The 14,449-nt window shown below is 45.5% G+C and overlaps 1 protein-coding gene across 3 annotated transcripts in view; it reads left to right on the forward strand.

The window, feature by feature from the left end:
• ERC1 (ELKS/RAB6-interacting/CAST family member 1) overlaps positions 1–14,449 on the forward strand; it is a 501,445-nt gene that overhangs the window by 178,136 nt on the left and 308,860 nt on the right. The window contains exon 12 of one of the 3 annotated variants that reach the window (XM_027766230.1): positions 1,472–1,483. The exons of the other annotated variants lie outside the window; for them this stretch is intronic. Within the exon in view, the coding sequence (XP_027622031.1) occupies positions 1,472–1,483 (12 nt within the window). The remainder of the gene's footprint in view (positions 1–1,471; positions 1,484–14,449) is intronic. 3 annotated transcript variants of the gene reach the window in all.

Raw genomic sequence — 14,449 nt, forward strand, 5'->3', positions numbered from 1 at the left:
CACAATCCCTTCTCCATTCTCCTCGCGGGATCTTGGGCACACACGCACACGTGCCTGGCATGAGTTTAAGCCACCAGGTCCGGGACTCAAACCACGGTCGACTACATGGTAGTCCAGTGACATTCCATTATGCCGTCTACTGGTCCTGATTTTTTATATTTTTAATGTTTATTTATTCTGCTTCCTTGAGCAAGGGCGATAGCAACAGAGATACAGATAGAGACAGAGACACAGACTGACAGCACCCCCACAGGGCCTCCACGCTGCAGCCCACCCTGCCTTAGCCAGCCCCAGTCATGGGCACGCGTATGCCGGGAGTACTCTGGGAGATTCCAGGTGTGATCCTGGGCCTTTGAACACGGGCCCACCTCGCAGTGTCCTAGTCGGTCATCAGGAAGGTCATCTTTTTCTATGCTAAAGTGTGTCATGGCTTTCTCTGTGACCCAGTGTTTACCCCTGCACCACCGTCTAGCCCCTCCTTACCTCTTCTCACTTTCATGAAGACTTTTAAATACTTGGATGTTAAGGCTCTGAATTAGACTTGGAAAGTCTAAGTTTTATAAAACATTAAAGTACAAATTGAACTGGTGCTTGCTTTTAAGAAAAATTCTTCTGTTTTATATTCTTAAAGTAAAACATGTATCAGGAAGATGACCAGGGTGGCATTGGCCATTTGAAGTCTTAGTTATTTGGAGGATAAGACTAGTTTCAGAGAAATCAATTAATTTTTAGAGAGAGAGCTGCCAGTTGTCATGAAAAAGCAGTGCGGACCGCCCGGGCTTGGCTGTGTGAGCACAAAGCCTGCCTGCCCGGCAGCTCCTACTGCTGCGCGGAGATACTTCACTGTTGAAGAGCCGTCTCTTCTTGCTCGTCACTGCCTTTAGATGCACCATTTGAGGATTTGGGAAAATTTGGAGTGGGAATATTGGTTTTGATTAGGAAAAAAATGATTAGCTTGTAGAAATGTATTTCAAAATTTTCCAGGTAAATTAGAGTTGTATGTTCTACAGAGCAGTTGAAGCTGTTTTCTGCTTTGGGGTCACTTTAATCCTCTGAAGGAAGAAGGGTAGATAAAGGAGTAATTGATTCTAAGATGCGTGTACAGAAAGCCAAGCTGACAAAAGTATAAACCCACTTAACGCCAGTCCCGGTTACCTAAGTGAGGAAGGGGTGGCTAGCCTACTGTGTAAGAATCGCCTTTACTCTTGCCTTAGGAGACGGTACATGTTGGATAAACTTTTTCATTTAGACGTTGTTATTCAAGTGCAGTGGTGTGATCAAATAGGATACACGTGAGTGTTGAACACCTGAAGTTCGTGTTAGTGCCCGTGCAGAATCTGTGTGACACTGTCCCCTCCTCCACTCTGTGCTGTGTTGTCTGTGCCTATGGATAATTTCGGAATGTTGTCCTCATTAATTCTTTCTAACTTTCTCTTTCACATTTCCTTCCTGGATTTGCTGTTTCCTTCAGTCTCACCTCAAGGTCAGTATGCTTGGGCTGAAACTAAAATAATACAAATGTGCATTGTTTACTAACATTATTGGGAATTTTAATAGGAAACTGAAATGGTAGGATTTTCCCAGGAAAGAACTGTCTAGAAATTCGGTTGCATGTATATAAAATGTCAGTATTTGGTTTACTGGAAGAATGGATTCAAGTCTTTGTGCTTCAAAAGAGAGGGTAGTCTGAGAGCAAAAATCAGACTGACCAGGTTGTGCCTGAGAGAGAATGGAGAAGGGAAGAGCCACTGGGGGAATAAGGAGAAAATACTCTCTCAGTTCAGTTAAAATTTCATCAGAGACGTTCTGGCAGCTAAGCTGGGTAAAGTGCAGTAAGAATGATGGAAAGGGGGAACCAGCAGTTAGCGTAATGGCTATGTCGCTGGACTCCCACGTAGTCGACCGCGGTTCGCGTCCCGGACCCGGTGGCTTAAAACTCACGCTGGGCGCGTGTGCGTGCGTGCCCATGATCCCGAGAGGAGAATGGAGGAGAAGGGATTGCGGCGTGACCATCCCCCTGGGGGGTGATTTCTCGCTTTCTGTCTCTATGTCTCTCTCTGTCTGTCTGGCGAGCGCACGCGCCCTACAGTGAAAATCTCTCAAAAAAAAAAAAAAAAAAGAATGATGGAAAGGAAGTTGCCACCCACTCCATATTTTAAAAGTGTGTTTATTCTTTATTTATTGAAACTGGAGTTACCCTGTGGGACCCTGTTCTTGAGCAGGGTGAGACTGCCGTTCCGAGAAGCTGGTCTGGCGCAGGCTGTGTGTTCGTATATGAACCTTGGAGCCAGCCTTGGGGCCTGGCGGTTAAGGGAGCTGGCCCACTGTCCTGGCCCTGGTGGCTTGCAACACCTGCTGCCCAGCCCTGCCCCCCTGTATTTCTTAGATTTTTTTTCTATAGGGTGGTGCATCTGTTGGAGAGAGACAGAAGAAGAATGAGAAATCACCCCCCCACACACACACCCAGAGGGGATGGCCAGAGAGGGACAGAGTGAGAGGGGGGCATGCATGCCGCAAACCCTGCCAGTATGGAGAATGGAGGAGGGGCCTGTAGCATGACTGGACCCCGTGGGGGGGGCTCTCTCCTGCTCCCTCTCCCTCACCCTCTGCGTTTCTCCCTGACTAGTGTGTGTTCCTTCTGGCAATTTAGGGAGGAAAAAAAAAAGAACCTAGACAAAGCTTCATGCACACACACACACACACACACATACACACACACCCTTTAAGTTCTGGTTTTATTTTGTGACTCTGCTGCAGGTGCAGCTAGTGATAAGAAAGCGGCCAGCACTGCCATTCCTGTGTGCGGAGGGGCTCTGGCAGAGCGGCCAGCACCGCCATTCTTGCGTGCGGAGTAGGCTCTGGCAGAGCGGCCAGCACCGCCATTCCTGTGTGCGGAGGGACTCTGGCAGAGCGGCCAGCACTGCCATTCCTGTGTGCAGAGGAGCTCTGGCAGAGCGGCCAGCACTCCCACTCCTGTGTGCAGAGGGACTCTGGCAGAGCGGCCAGCACTCCCATTCTTATGCGTGGAGGGGCTCTGGCAGAGCGGCATCATTTGTTCCACTTGGTTTTGCAACTGTGTCCTGAGAGCCCTAGATAGTTTACATTTTTAGGTGAAAAATACAAGTGTAGGACTCATCATGTCACTTGTCCATTTTCATTAGTAAGTAAGTAGTAAGAGAAGCTACCCAAAATAATTTTAAAAAGCCCTGCATTTTCACTCGTTTATTTACAACTGAGCTATGGCAATGTAAATTAAAGTGTGAGGATTTCTGATAGGGGTCAGAAAACGAGCTCACCACATGCATTTTACCTAGCAAGTGTCTTCCAGAGAAAATGGCATCCCACGTATTTACTCCCCTGTCACAGCCAGCATACGGCTTCCGTGGGCAGGTCGTTCTTCTGGTGAAGAGCAAAGGTTAGGGAACACGGTTTTCCTTGTCAGCCAAGGGATGGTCCAGGATTCAAGGCCAGGCCTTCTTTCAGTCCTGCCTGAATGTCCTGTGGCCTCGGAACTGAAGTCGGAGCCGCAGAGCCCCAGATTGTTTGGATTTTCTTTGGCAAATGTTTCCTTTCTCCTCTGTAAAATCAGAATAACTGTCTGGTTTAAAGTGTAAAGACTGGATGATTTAGTACAAACGGTGCTGTAACAGTGCACGAGCCAGGGCAGGTGATCCGTAACAGCCGGCACGGCGGCTCCTTTGCCTCCGCCAGGGAGTGCCGCGGCGTGGTGGTGTACTTTCTGGGTTCTTTAAAGCACTGTGCTTTTCTTTTTTTTTTTTGGAGAGATTTTTGCTATAGGGCGTGTATGCTCACCAGACAGACAGAGACAGAGAGACAGAAAGCGAGAAATCACCCCCCAGGGAGGATGGCCACGCCACTATCCCTTCTCCTCCATTCTCCTCTCGGGATCTTAGGCACGCACGCACACACGCCCGGCGTGAGTTTTAAGCCACCGGGTCCGGGACGCGAACCGCGGTCGACTAAGTGGGAGTCCAGCGACATAGCCATTACGCTAACTGCTGGTCCCAGCACTGTGCTTTTCTTACTGATTCAGACTAGCGTTAATAGAATGTACAAATTGGTATCTCAACATAAAGTTGTATATGTGTAGGAAGTGACAAAAGACATATTTAATCTCTCTATATTTTTTTCCTATAATGATATTTTAAGCAGGTGGCTTGGGGGTTGAGGATGCTGGACTCCTACATGGTGGACCATGGTTCAGATCTTGGACTTGGATGCTTGCTGACTCACTTTCCTTCTCTTTCTCTCTCTCTCACTTTGTCCCTCTCTGGTCAAATAAATAAATAAATAAATAAAGTTAAATAAAATACTTCTAAATAAAGACACTTTACCTTTTGAGGTGCACAGATTTGTATTATATGTTGACACACGAAGTTGAGGCTCTGCTGGAAAGAGATTCTTTGCCCATTTCCACTCCGTGAAATTCTCAGAATTTTAGTGCAGGAACTAAATATTATTTCTGTAACAATCTCCTTAGCTTTGGCTCATTTAAAAATAAGCTGATGTTGTACAGTGTACACATGTTCAAAATACATAGGAACCCTTTTTTGATGAATTGCTTAATCTAATTCATAAGGAGGATTCCTCAGTCAGATTCACATAGCCTTCTTCCTTTTCAGCTGATAATCTTGCCTACTTCACATAGTACTGGAGTTTCACGGGTGTCCTCCCAGTCTCAAAATTTGAGTATCACTCCTCTACCTTGCTTTTGTTTCAGAGGGACTGCACTTGCAGTTCTTTTCCAATGCTAAACCTTCGTATTCTTTTGATTTAACAGTTTGCAAAACTTGCTATATAAGTTAAATCTTCCTCCTTATTTCCAGTCTGTTCCTTTTCTCTGACTCTCCCAAACATAATTGAATAGAGAAAGAAGGAAAGATAAATTTTATAGTTAGTGAAAAATGTGTTTGTGGGGTCATCGAATTTAGCAAATAAAAATATGGGATGCCTAGTTACATTTGAACTTTAGATAAGTGTGTCTTATAAAAATTGGGACAGAGGACAGCGGGTGGCATGGTGGTAAAAGCACTGGACTTCCACATGGCTGACTATGGTTCAAGACCCAGACCTGGCAGCGTGAAACTCATGCCCACCTGTGTGCTTGCATACCCAAAATCCAGAGAGGAGAATGGAGGAAAAGGGACTGTGGTGTGGACATCCCCTTGGGGGATGATTCCTCACTTTCCCCCTGTGTCTCTCATGAGCTCATGTGCCATATGGCAAAAATATAAAAAAATAAAAATAGGCACATACTTAACTAAAATTTTGTTTGTCACTATTCAAAATATAAATCCGCATTGGGGATACTGTATCTTCTTTGACGGACTAGTGTCTAGTACAGCTCTCCCCACATCTCAGGGAAAACACTGAAGCATGCGTCTCATCTCTGGTTAGCGCTCCACACTGTTAAACTGTTAGCATTCTTTGTCTCACTTAAAGTCATGAACAGCTGCTTGTAGTGGATGACATCTTCCAGTTTCACAGATCAAGTCCAAGGTCAGAGAGCCCTAACTTCTGCGGACAGAAGGGACCCCTGTACCTGATCACCCCGAGAAAGGCATGTGTGCCTCCTCTCTGGGCCTAGGTTACTCATATTCTGCTTAGAAATAAACCACATTAGGGACCAGCAGTTAGCGTAATGACTATGTTGCTGGACTCCCACGTAGTCGACCACGGTTTGCGTCCCGGACCCGGTGGCTTAAACTCACGCCGGGTGCATGTGTGTGTGTGCCCAGGATCCCGAGAGGAGAATGGAGGAGAAGGGATTGTGGCATGGCCATCCCCCCCGGGGGTGATTTCTCGCTTCCTGTCTCTCTGTCTCTCTCTGTCTTTCTGGTGAGCGCACAATAGAAAAAACCCCTCCAAAAAAAAAAAAAAAAGAGAGAGAGAGAAAAATAAACCACGTTAGTTATTATTTTTACAGAGTTGGTTATTTCCTTCGACACTACTAAGGGGCAACATCTAGGGTACAAATTCAGTGTAACTCATACCTTAGCTTTCCTCTATTTTTTTAACTCTGCCATGTCTTTTTAAGTCCAGAAGCAGTATGTTTTATACCTCTTGCAGTAGGAGTTTTAGGTCCTTGGAGTGCGGTGGGGACCTGGAATGACTGTGCTTCTGTTACGTGTCGCATGCACAGTAGCGCAGCCTGTGGTCTGGGAGTGGGAACTGCGCCATTCATTCTCGGCCTCTTACTCGACACCGTCTGGGAGCTGGTGTTGCAGTTGTGTCTTCTTTTGATTATTGAATACTGGGGCTGTTTTGTGTGAGAAACGATAACTGAATAACACCGTGAGCCTGCAGTTGGCATTAAACTGTCTTTAAAGCAGTCTCTGGATGGCTTTCTTTTCAAAGGAGCTGTTGGTAGGCATCGTTTTGTGTGATGGTCAATGCGTGCGGAATTCACACAATCAAACGTTTGTGCTGCCATGTAGCCAAGTTGGGGATTTTTATGTAGCCTATGTTCTTTTGCCCCAATTCTTAGGTGAGAACCGCTGGTCTTTCCCCACATGCAGCCTATTTTGTGAGCCGTTCCTTTAATACTCACTGGCTTGCTTATTTACGTGTGCTGTCTGGTTTATTCATCAGCTTCTCTGGCCTCACTCAAGGAAAGATCTGCAGTGTTAGGTTTGATTTGGGAGCGGTGGCGAAGTCAGAGGCGGCAAAGGCGAAAATACCAGAGTCAGGCTTTGGGGTTTAATAAAACCAGCGCAATTTATTCTGTGCTCTCGGTGAGGTCCCTTGGCCCGGCTGTCGGAGGCTGAGGGAGTCACGCCCAGGGTGGGTGCTGCTTGTTCTTAAAGGGCCGTGGTCCATAGGTGGTGGCCACAGGTCCTCGCCTGGCCGATGAAGGTCTCTGTGCCTGCTCAGCTGTGGTAGGAGCGCCCAGTGCTGAGGGGAGGGAAGTCCGTTGGTGATGCTGGGCCAGACGCCGAAAACAGGAACGTTCCTGCCAGTGGGAGACTTCTGCCATGTTTCTGTCCCCGTCCCCCGGACCTTACAGTCACTGCCCACTGAAGACCAGATTCCAAAACAGGACACTTTCGGGGACAACCATTATCCAAGCCACACTGCCAGGCTGTCTTTACCTGGTTTCCTGAGGCTGGTCACATGTAAGCCATCTGAGCGTGGTTACTCTCACGGTTAGTTCTGTTTATTGATGCGGCTTTACAGCAGACGGACCCCCGCCCTGTGCTGCCATAAAAGCTGCCTAACCTGGGGCCGGTCGGTGGTTCAGGAGCCGGGCACTCCACGGGGCTGGCCACGCTTGGAGCCCTGGATCCCGTGGCTTACTTTCTCACTTTCCCTCACTCTGTGTCTGTTTCTAGTCAAATTAAAAAATGAACGAATAAATAAAATTACATAAATCTTAAAATAAGAAAAGCTGCCTAATCTGTCCCCCACTCCCGACCCAATCATGATCCCCTTCGGTTTGTTTCCCAGGTTGGGGAAGCCGAGCAGTCACCCTCCCTCTCCATGTGCTTACTGCCTTTGCTCACTGTCAGTTTCCTTTCCCTCTGCTCTGCTCCTCTGACTTGAAGCTTGGTCATACCGAACTGCGAGGTGTTCCCTGACGTGCTACACCCCTGCCTATTGACACGTCCTTTCTAGGGAGCCTTTTCTGACCGTCACCACCTGCCTCTAGACTTATTTATACTGTGTTTGCCCCGATGCACGTGGGTGCATTTGAGAGCAGGGCTGTTTTTATTCATGGAGCTAATTCCCAGAGTCTGATACATGACAGTACCGCTTAACCGCGTGCTTGCCTGTTTCCTGAGCAGACTGCCGAAGCCTGGCAGGCACAGGCCCCTCGACCCCCAGCTCCTGTGTGTGGCCGCGCCGTCAGCGTGTCCCCGCTGTCAGTGACGCTGCTGTGCCAGTGCCTTCAGTGAGGCCCGTCTTCTCACCTGTACCGTAACCAACCATTCGGTCTAGTTTTCTGACTTCGAGGTAGTTTTTCTAGATGTAAAGTGACTCCCTGACTCTTCCTGACTAAAATCTCCAGCTTCTTTTTTGGTTATCATATGAGTGAGAGAAACAACAACCACGATGTCTTACACTTATTCACTGTCTAAAGCGTACAGTATGTTTTCACACTCACCATCTAAGTGAAGAGAGAAATTCTGTAGGAGATCTAAAGACTCATTCTGTCCTAGTCATCATTTCAAGTGGGGGCAGTTAATGTAATGGCTATGTCGCTGGACTCCCATGTAGTCGACCGTGGTCTGAGTCCCGCCCAGGCCAGTTAAAACTCACACCGTGTGCATGTGCATGCATGTGTGCCCCAAATCCCGAGAGGCGAACGGAGGAGAAGGGATTGTGGCCTGGCCATGCCCCCTGGGGGGTGATTTCTTGCTTTATGTCTCTCTGGCAAGTGCAAGTACCCTATAGCAAAAATATATCTCAAAAAAAAAAATTAAATGAACAATTTTAAAATTTAAAATTAAAGAAAATGCAAAGCACATAGAAATGCTATTGCCCTTAGTTAGAATTTAAGCTCACTTTCAGAAGTGTTTAGTTGAAAAAAATTGGAATCAATCAATATTACAGTGCCAGGAGACTGATATGATTGGACGTACTGCCCTTTGGGAAAGAGAAAATAAGAACACTGAAAACCAGACGCAGCAGTGCACGTCTGTAATCCCAGCCACTTGGGGGACTGAGACAGGTCGAGGGGGAGTGTGAGGTTCTCATACTCCTGGGCGTATGACCCCAGGACTTCCCCATGTGGCCTCAGTACTGTGGAGCATCTGTTACCACTGCACCCCTGCAGTGGGCCCCACGTACATTTTCGTATTTACTCCTCACGGCTCTGTAAGGGATGAGCGTTACTGGCACAGCCTACATTTAAAAGATGAGAAGAAGTGGGGCCAGCAGGTGGCGTGGTGGTTAAGACACTGGACTCCCACATGGCCGACTGTGGTTCAAGTCCTGGACCTGCTGGCTTACTTTCCCTCTTTCCCCTGACTCTGTTTCTCTCTCTGGTCAAATTAAAATAATAATAATAATAATGATAACAAAGTTAAATAAATAATTATTGAGAGAGAGTAAAAGGAGCAGTACTCTGAAGCTTAGAGAGGCTGACAGTCACATAGCTAATGAGTAGTGAGTCAGTATTTAATTCAGAGCTCTGTAAACTTTTGAACTTTTGCTTTTAAGCTGTCTACGGTTGTATTCCTGTAGAATCCTTATATCTGTGAAGACTCTAGAACATAGTCTGAGATTTACAAGTTTAACACAAAAATTTTATGATTTTGTATTTTCATTTCAGTGACAATAAAAATTATATATATATATTCCAGATTATCAGGCTATCTTAAAACTGAATAGCATATTTAGTTTCATCCATACTTTTGGTTATAATCACATTATCTTTAAATATTACTTCTATACTTGTCCTGGGTTCGAAAAGAACAGTGCTAGGCCCAATAATATTGTTTTACACCAGACAGAGTAGAAATACTGTTATAATGATGAAGCAAAACTCAATTTTAGCAATTTGACAAAAAAATTTCTGGGCCATCGCATCTTCTTTAAACTCCAAAAATCTTGGATATAATAATTAATATCATGAGAATACCGTGAGTATGATTTAATTGCATATTTTTTAAAAATTATTTTTCCTTCTTTCTCCCCTCCTTCCATCTTTCTCTCTCTTTCTTTCTCTCTCTCTCTCTGTTCCTGTCCCTCTCCTTCTCCATCTCCCCCCCTGCCCCCCTTTGACCAAAGATGGACAGAGCAAGAGCGAGAGAGAGAGAGAGAGAGAAAGTAAGCCGCCAGGTCCAGGACTGACCGCGGGAGTCCAGCGCCCTTTACCATGCCACCAACTGCATATTAAATTAACACTGGTACTTTGATTTTGGTCGTGTTTTGAGTTCTCTTGCATTTGGTTTGTAAACTCTAGGTTTAATATCTGTATATGTATAACTTCTCGATGAGGGTCTAGAATACACTTCCCTTACAGTAACTGTATATCGTCCTTTAATTCCAGTAAAGACACTTCAGCTCATGGGCTGAAGCAGGTGATCCTGTTAGGGAGTACCTTGACAGACTGTTATAAAGAAAAAGGGTAAAGACATCAAGATATCTGAAAAGGAAATTAAAGAAAAAAAAAACTCCCTACATGAGTGAGCAGTAGAAGTATAGATGATTTTTAGGGCCCTTTGTGCTAATTAGGGGAATTTGGATTTTATTATGTGGTCAGTATGAAGCCAACAAAAGCAAAACCAGGGGAATATAAACTGAACTTTTATAATTCAATTGTGTGCACACTAAATTTTTGTAAATTAAATCTTGTTTCCCATTAAAGCGGAACCCTGTTGTTGGAATGTAAGTGTGTGTGTGATGGATGTGCATTGCCCTGTAAGTTAGGGCCCCTCTCTTCCTGTCCCTGCTTTCCTTCCTCTCTCCCTCCAGGTCTGTTCCTCACCCATGAAAACAGAAACGCTAACTCTGTCCTCCCTCTCCACCTCACTGGGGCAGCGTAGCGATTAGTATGATTAACAGTCTTCTACCCAATTAATTTAATGATTTTCTTGTATTTCAACCAAAATTTATGGAGTAAACCATTTATGAGGTTTTTGTTTTTGCTTTTTATTGTTTTATCTGTAGCATTTATTTGCACCAGGAAAAAAAAAAAGCCAGAAGAAAACTGTTGCCATTATCTACTTAATATTAGCTTGTCAGAAAAGTCATGATGCATTTTGCATAGGAAAACATAGAAAAAAACACGTCATGACTTTTCCAACAACCAATAGGTCTGCTTTATTTATTTAGTTAGTTAGTTAGTTAGTGTTTGTTTGTTTGTTTTGCCATAGGCCATATACGTTCTCCTGGGGGGCGGCGGGGGGGGGGGAGAGCACGCTGCATTTCCTTCTCCTCTTTCTCCTTTTGGGATTTTCAGCACTCTTGCACATGTGCCTGGAGTGATTTTCAAGCCCCTGGGTCTAGGACTAGAACTGATATCAGCCATGTGGGAGCCCAGCATTTTAACTACTACATCACCTGCTGACCCCAGTAGATGTGCTTTCTTAAAAAAAAAAAAAAAAAAAGATTATTTGATTTGATTTACTTATTATTCTAAAAATAATTATTTCATTTAACTTCTTACTCTTTAATTTGACCAGAGAACCACAGAGAGAAAGGGAAGATGAGAAAGCAAGCTGCCAGGTTCTGACCCTTTACGAAGACCGTCTGCTGAGCCGGCCAGAGGCTCGGGCTGTCGGTACCTGTCTGAGCATCCCCCGTGCTGCCTCTCGGTGTCCAGGGCATCGCCTGTGCCTCACACGCACCGGCCCCCCTTACCTCGGGGTCTTCACGTGTGCTGTTTCTAAACTTGCTCTTACTCTGCTATGTACATGATGTGTCCTGCTCCCTCACTTTCCTCGGGTCTTTTTCCTTTTCAATTTGCCATATAGCATATGTGCTTGCTGGAGAGAAAAAGGGAGCGAGACAGAGAAAGCAGAGAAGAGACAGGATGAGACAAGATGGGACAGGACCAGCTGGGACAAGAGTAGATGAGATGAGAAGAGAGAAGTGAGAAATCATCCCCCGGGGGGATGGCCACAATGCAATCACTTCTCCATTCTCCTCTTGGGATTTTGGGCACACAGGCAACGTGCATGGCATCTTTTCCAAGCTGCTGGGTCCAGCACTTGAACCACCACACCGTGGCATCCAGCTGCCTTACTCCCATGCATGGCGGTCCCCTCAGCTCTTTGCTTAAAGCACAGCTTTATGGCACGGCCTTCCCGGAGGCCTTGGTTTAAAATTGCTGTCCCACCCCATCCCCACACCCTCCGTCTCCTTCCTCTTTGGTTTTTCCACTGGACTTACCACCATCTGACGTGCCGTGTGTTTTACTTAGGTTCCCTGTCTTTCCATAGGCAGTAAACTCAGAGGGCTGAGCTTTTTTCTGTGTTGTCCGCTGTCATATTCCCAAAGATAGTACCTGGCACATGGAAACTTTGATAAAATATTTGCTGAATTAGTGCAAATAGTGGAGAGTCATTCCGAGAAGCAACATTAACAAAGAGCTTCTGTCCGAACACTGGAGTAAACACGGACGAGCTTCTGTAAGACAGGCTTGCCCCGGATCTGCAGAGAGCTGTGAATACGGTCCTCGCCCTCAGCCGGTCCGTGTGCAGTGAGAGCGAACGTGGGGTAAGGGAAACTCCGCACAAGACGCCCAGCTGTGGGGCTGCCTTGCTTATGAAAACTACGTCACCTACGTCGGCGGCATGGGCGAGCAGCTGAGTGGGGCTGTCTGTCTGGGCTGAGCCGGGTCCCTGCCCACTGGACAGGCCTGGCTAGGTAGCTCACGCCCGTAGTCCTCGCTGCAGGATGGTGGAAAGGTGGGACTCTGTCGGAAAAGCCTTGCTCTGTTTTCCTCTCTGCCTGTCCTTTCCCAGTGCACTATCTCTTTCTCAAAACAAATAAATAAATAAAGAAAGAAAGAAAGAAAGTTGAATTGATAATATAAAATGTTTTAGTATCACCCAGCAGGTGCATGGTGGTTAAGGTGCTGGACTCTCACATGGCTGACCATGGTTCCAGTTCTGGACCTGGCAGCTTGCCTTTTCACTTCTCTATCTATCTCTGGTGAGCACACATGCCCTATAGCAAATTAAAAAATAATAAAATAATTATTTTAGAAAATGTTTTATTATGTAAAACCTCACATTACGAATAATTTTGCATTCTTTATGGATATCTTTTTTCTTTCACTTTTTTAGAGAGATTTTTGCATGTATGCTCACCAGACACAGAGAGACAGAAAGCGAGAAATCACCCCGCAGGGGGATGGCCACACTACAGTCCCTTCTCCTCCATTCTACTCTGGGGATTTTGTGCCTGGCATGAGTTTTATGTTACCATGTCTGTGACTTGAGCCACTGTCAGCTACGTGGGAGTCCAGCGAAGTAACCATTACACCATCTTATGGTCCCATATGAAATTTGTTAAGCCAAAATTAGGTATTTATGTAGTATTGTAAAATCTTTTTTTTTAAATTATTTTATTTAATTTTGTTTATTTTAATTTGACCAAGGAGGGACAGAGAGAGAAAGAGAGAAGGTGAGAAAGCAAGCCTCCAGGTCTAGGACTCGAACCGTGGTTGGCCATGTGGGAGTCCAGCGCCCGTAACCACCATGCCACCTGCTGGCCCCGTATTGTAAAATCTTATGTCTTAATTTACGTGGTAACTTAACGTGAGTGGAGCTGTTCCTAGGAAGTAGGAAGAGTGGGAGAGAGCACGCGTGTCTGTGCGTGTACCGTGCTCACGTGCAGCCTGCCTTTTATGTAACATAGGTGTTCATACACCATGCCTTAGCAGTATCCTTTCACTTCTAACTCTGCATTTTCCCATTAACTGCTTAAGCCTCTGTCTCCCAGTGAAAACACAAACACCCAAGTCAAATGTGATGGTTAATTATAAGAAAATTCACAAAAGCGCACTGTGTTTTGGATTTGTGTGGGGATTTTGATGGCGTGATAAATATCACACTAGCCTTATACGGCTCCTTTTTTCAGCAAAGTGACATTGCTAGTAGAAGTGCAGTGTCTGACACATGTCAATAGTTTAATATTTAGAATAGAAGTAAGTTTTGAAGAAAACAAGAAAAATTATTTCTCAGTTAATTTTGCTACGTGATTAAGATATAAAGGCGGTAAATATTTTTCGAGCTTTAAACAAACTTGTGTTTTTCTTCAGAGTTGTGGTTCGGGTGGATTTGTAGCAAGGATATGCTTAATTTGCTTTTCGTGCGTTTGTTAAACAAACAAGCACCTGTACACCACAGCGACGGCCAGGAATCGGGAACTATGAAAATGAACTAGACGGGACTTTCGCTCCGGGAGGGCATTCTTCTAGTTAGAAGAAGCCGTTGCGAGAGGGTGGAACCCATTTCATGAAACCCCGACAGACGAATACAGCTTGGACGATAGTTTCCTTTTCCATCTGTTTATGTCTCCTTTCAGTTTTATATGCTCATGTCTGATATTGCAGATTTAAATCGATTATTCCTCATCTCCTTGTTTATTACAGTAGTTGAGAACTGGGACCAGCAGGTGGCACTAGTGGGACTATCACATGAGTCCAGTGATTCAAGTCCTGGACCTGGCAGCTTGCTTTCTCGCTCCCTCCCCCCAACCCTGGTGAGTGCAGGTACCCTAAAAATTAAAAAATAAGTAAATAAAATTAAAATAATTCCTTTTTATTTTTTGAAGGGATTTTTGCTATAGGATGCATGTGCTCCTAGAGAGGCCGAGAGACGGAAAGCGAGAAATCACCTGCCCCCATGGGGGGTTGACCATGCCACCATCCCTTCTCCATTCTCTTCTCGTTTGCACAGGCATGCACACACGTGCGCCTGGTGTGAGTTTCAAGCTGCCAGGTCAGGAACTTGAGCTGCAGTCAACCATGTGG

This window comes from Tupaia chinensis, unplaced genomic scaffold, assembly GCF_000334495.1.
Source record: "Tupaia chinensis unplaced genomic scaffold, TupChi_1.0 Scaffold141530_1, whole genome shotgun sequence".
Classification (NCBI taxonomy): Eukaryota; Metazoa; Chordata; class Mammalia; order Scandentia; family Tupaiidae; genus Tupaia; species Tupaia belangeri.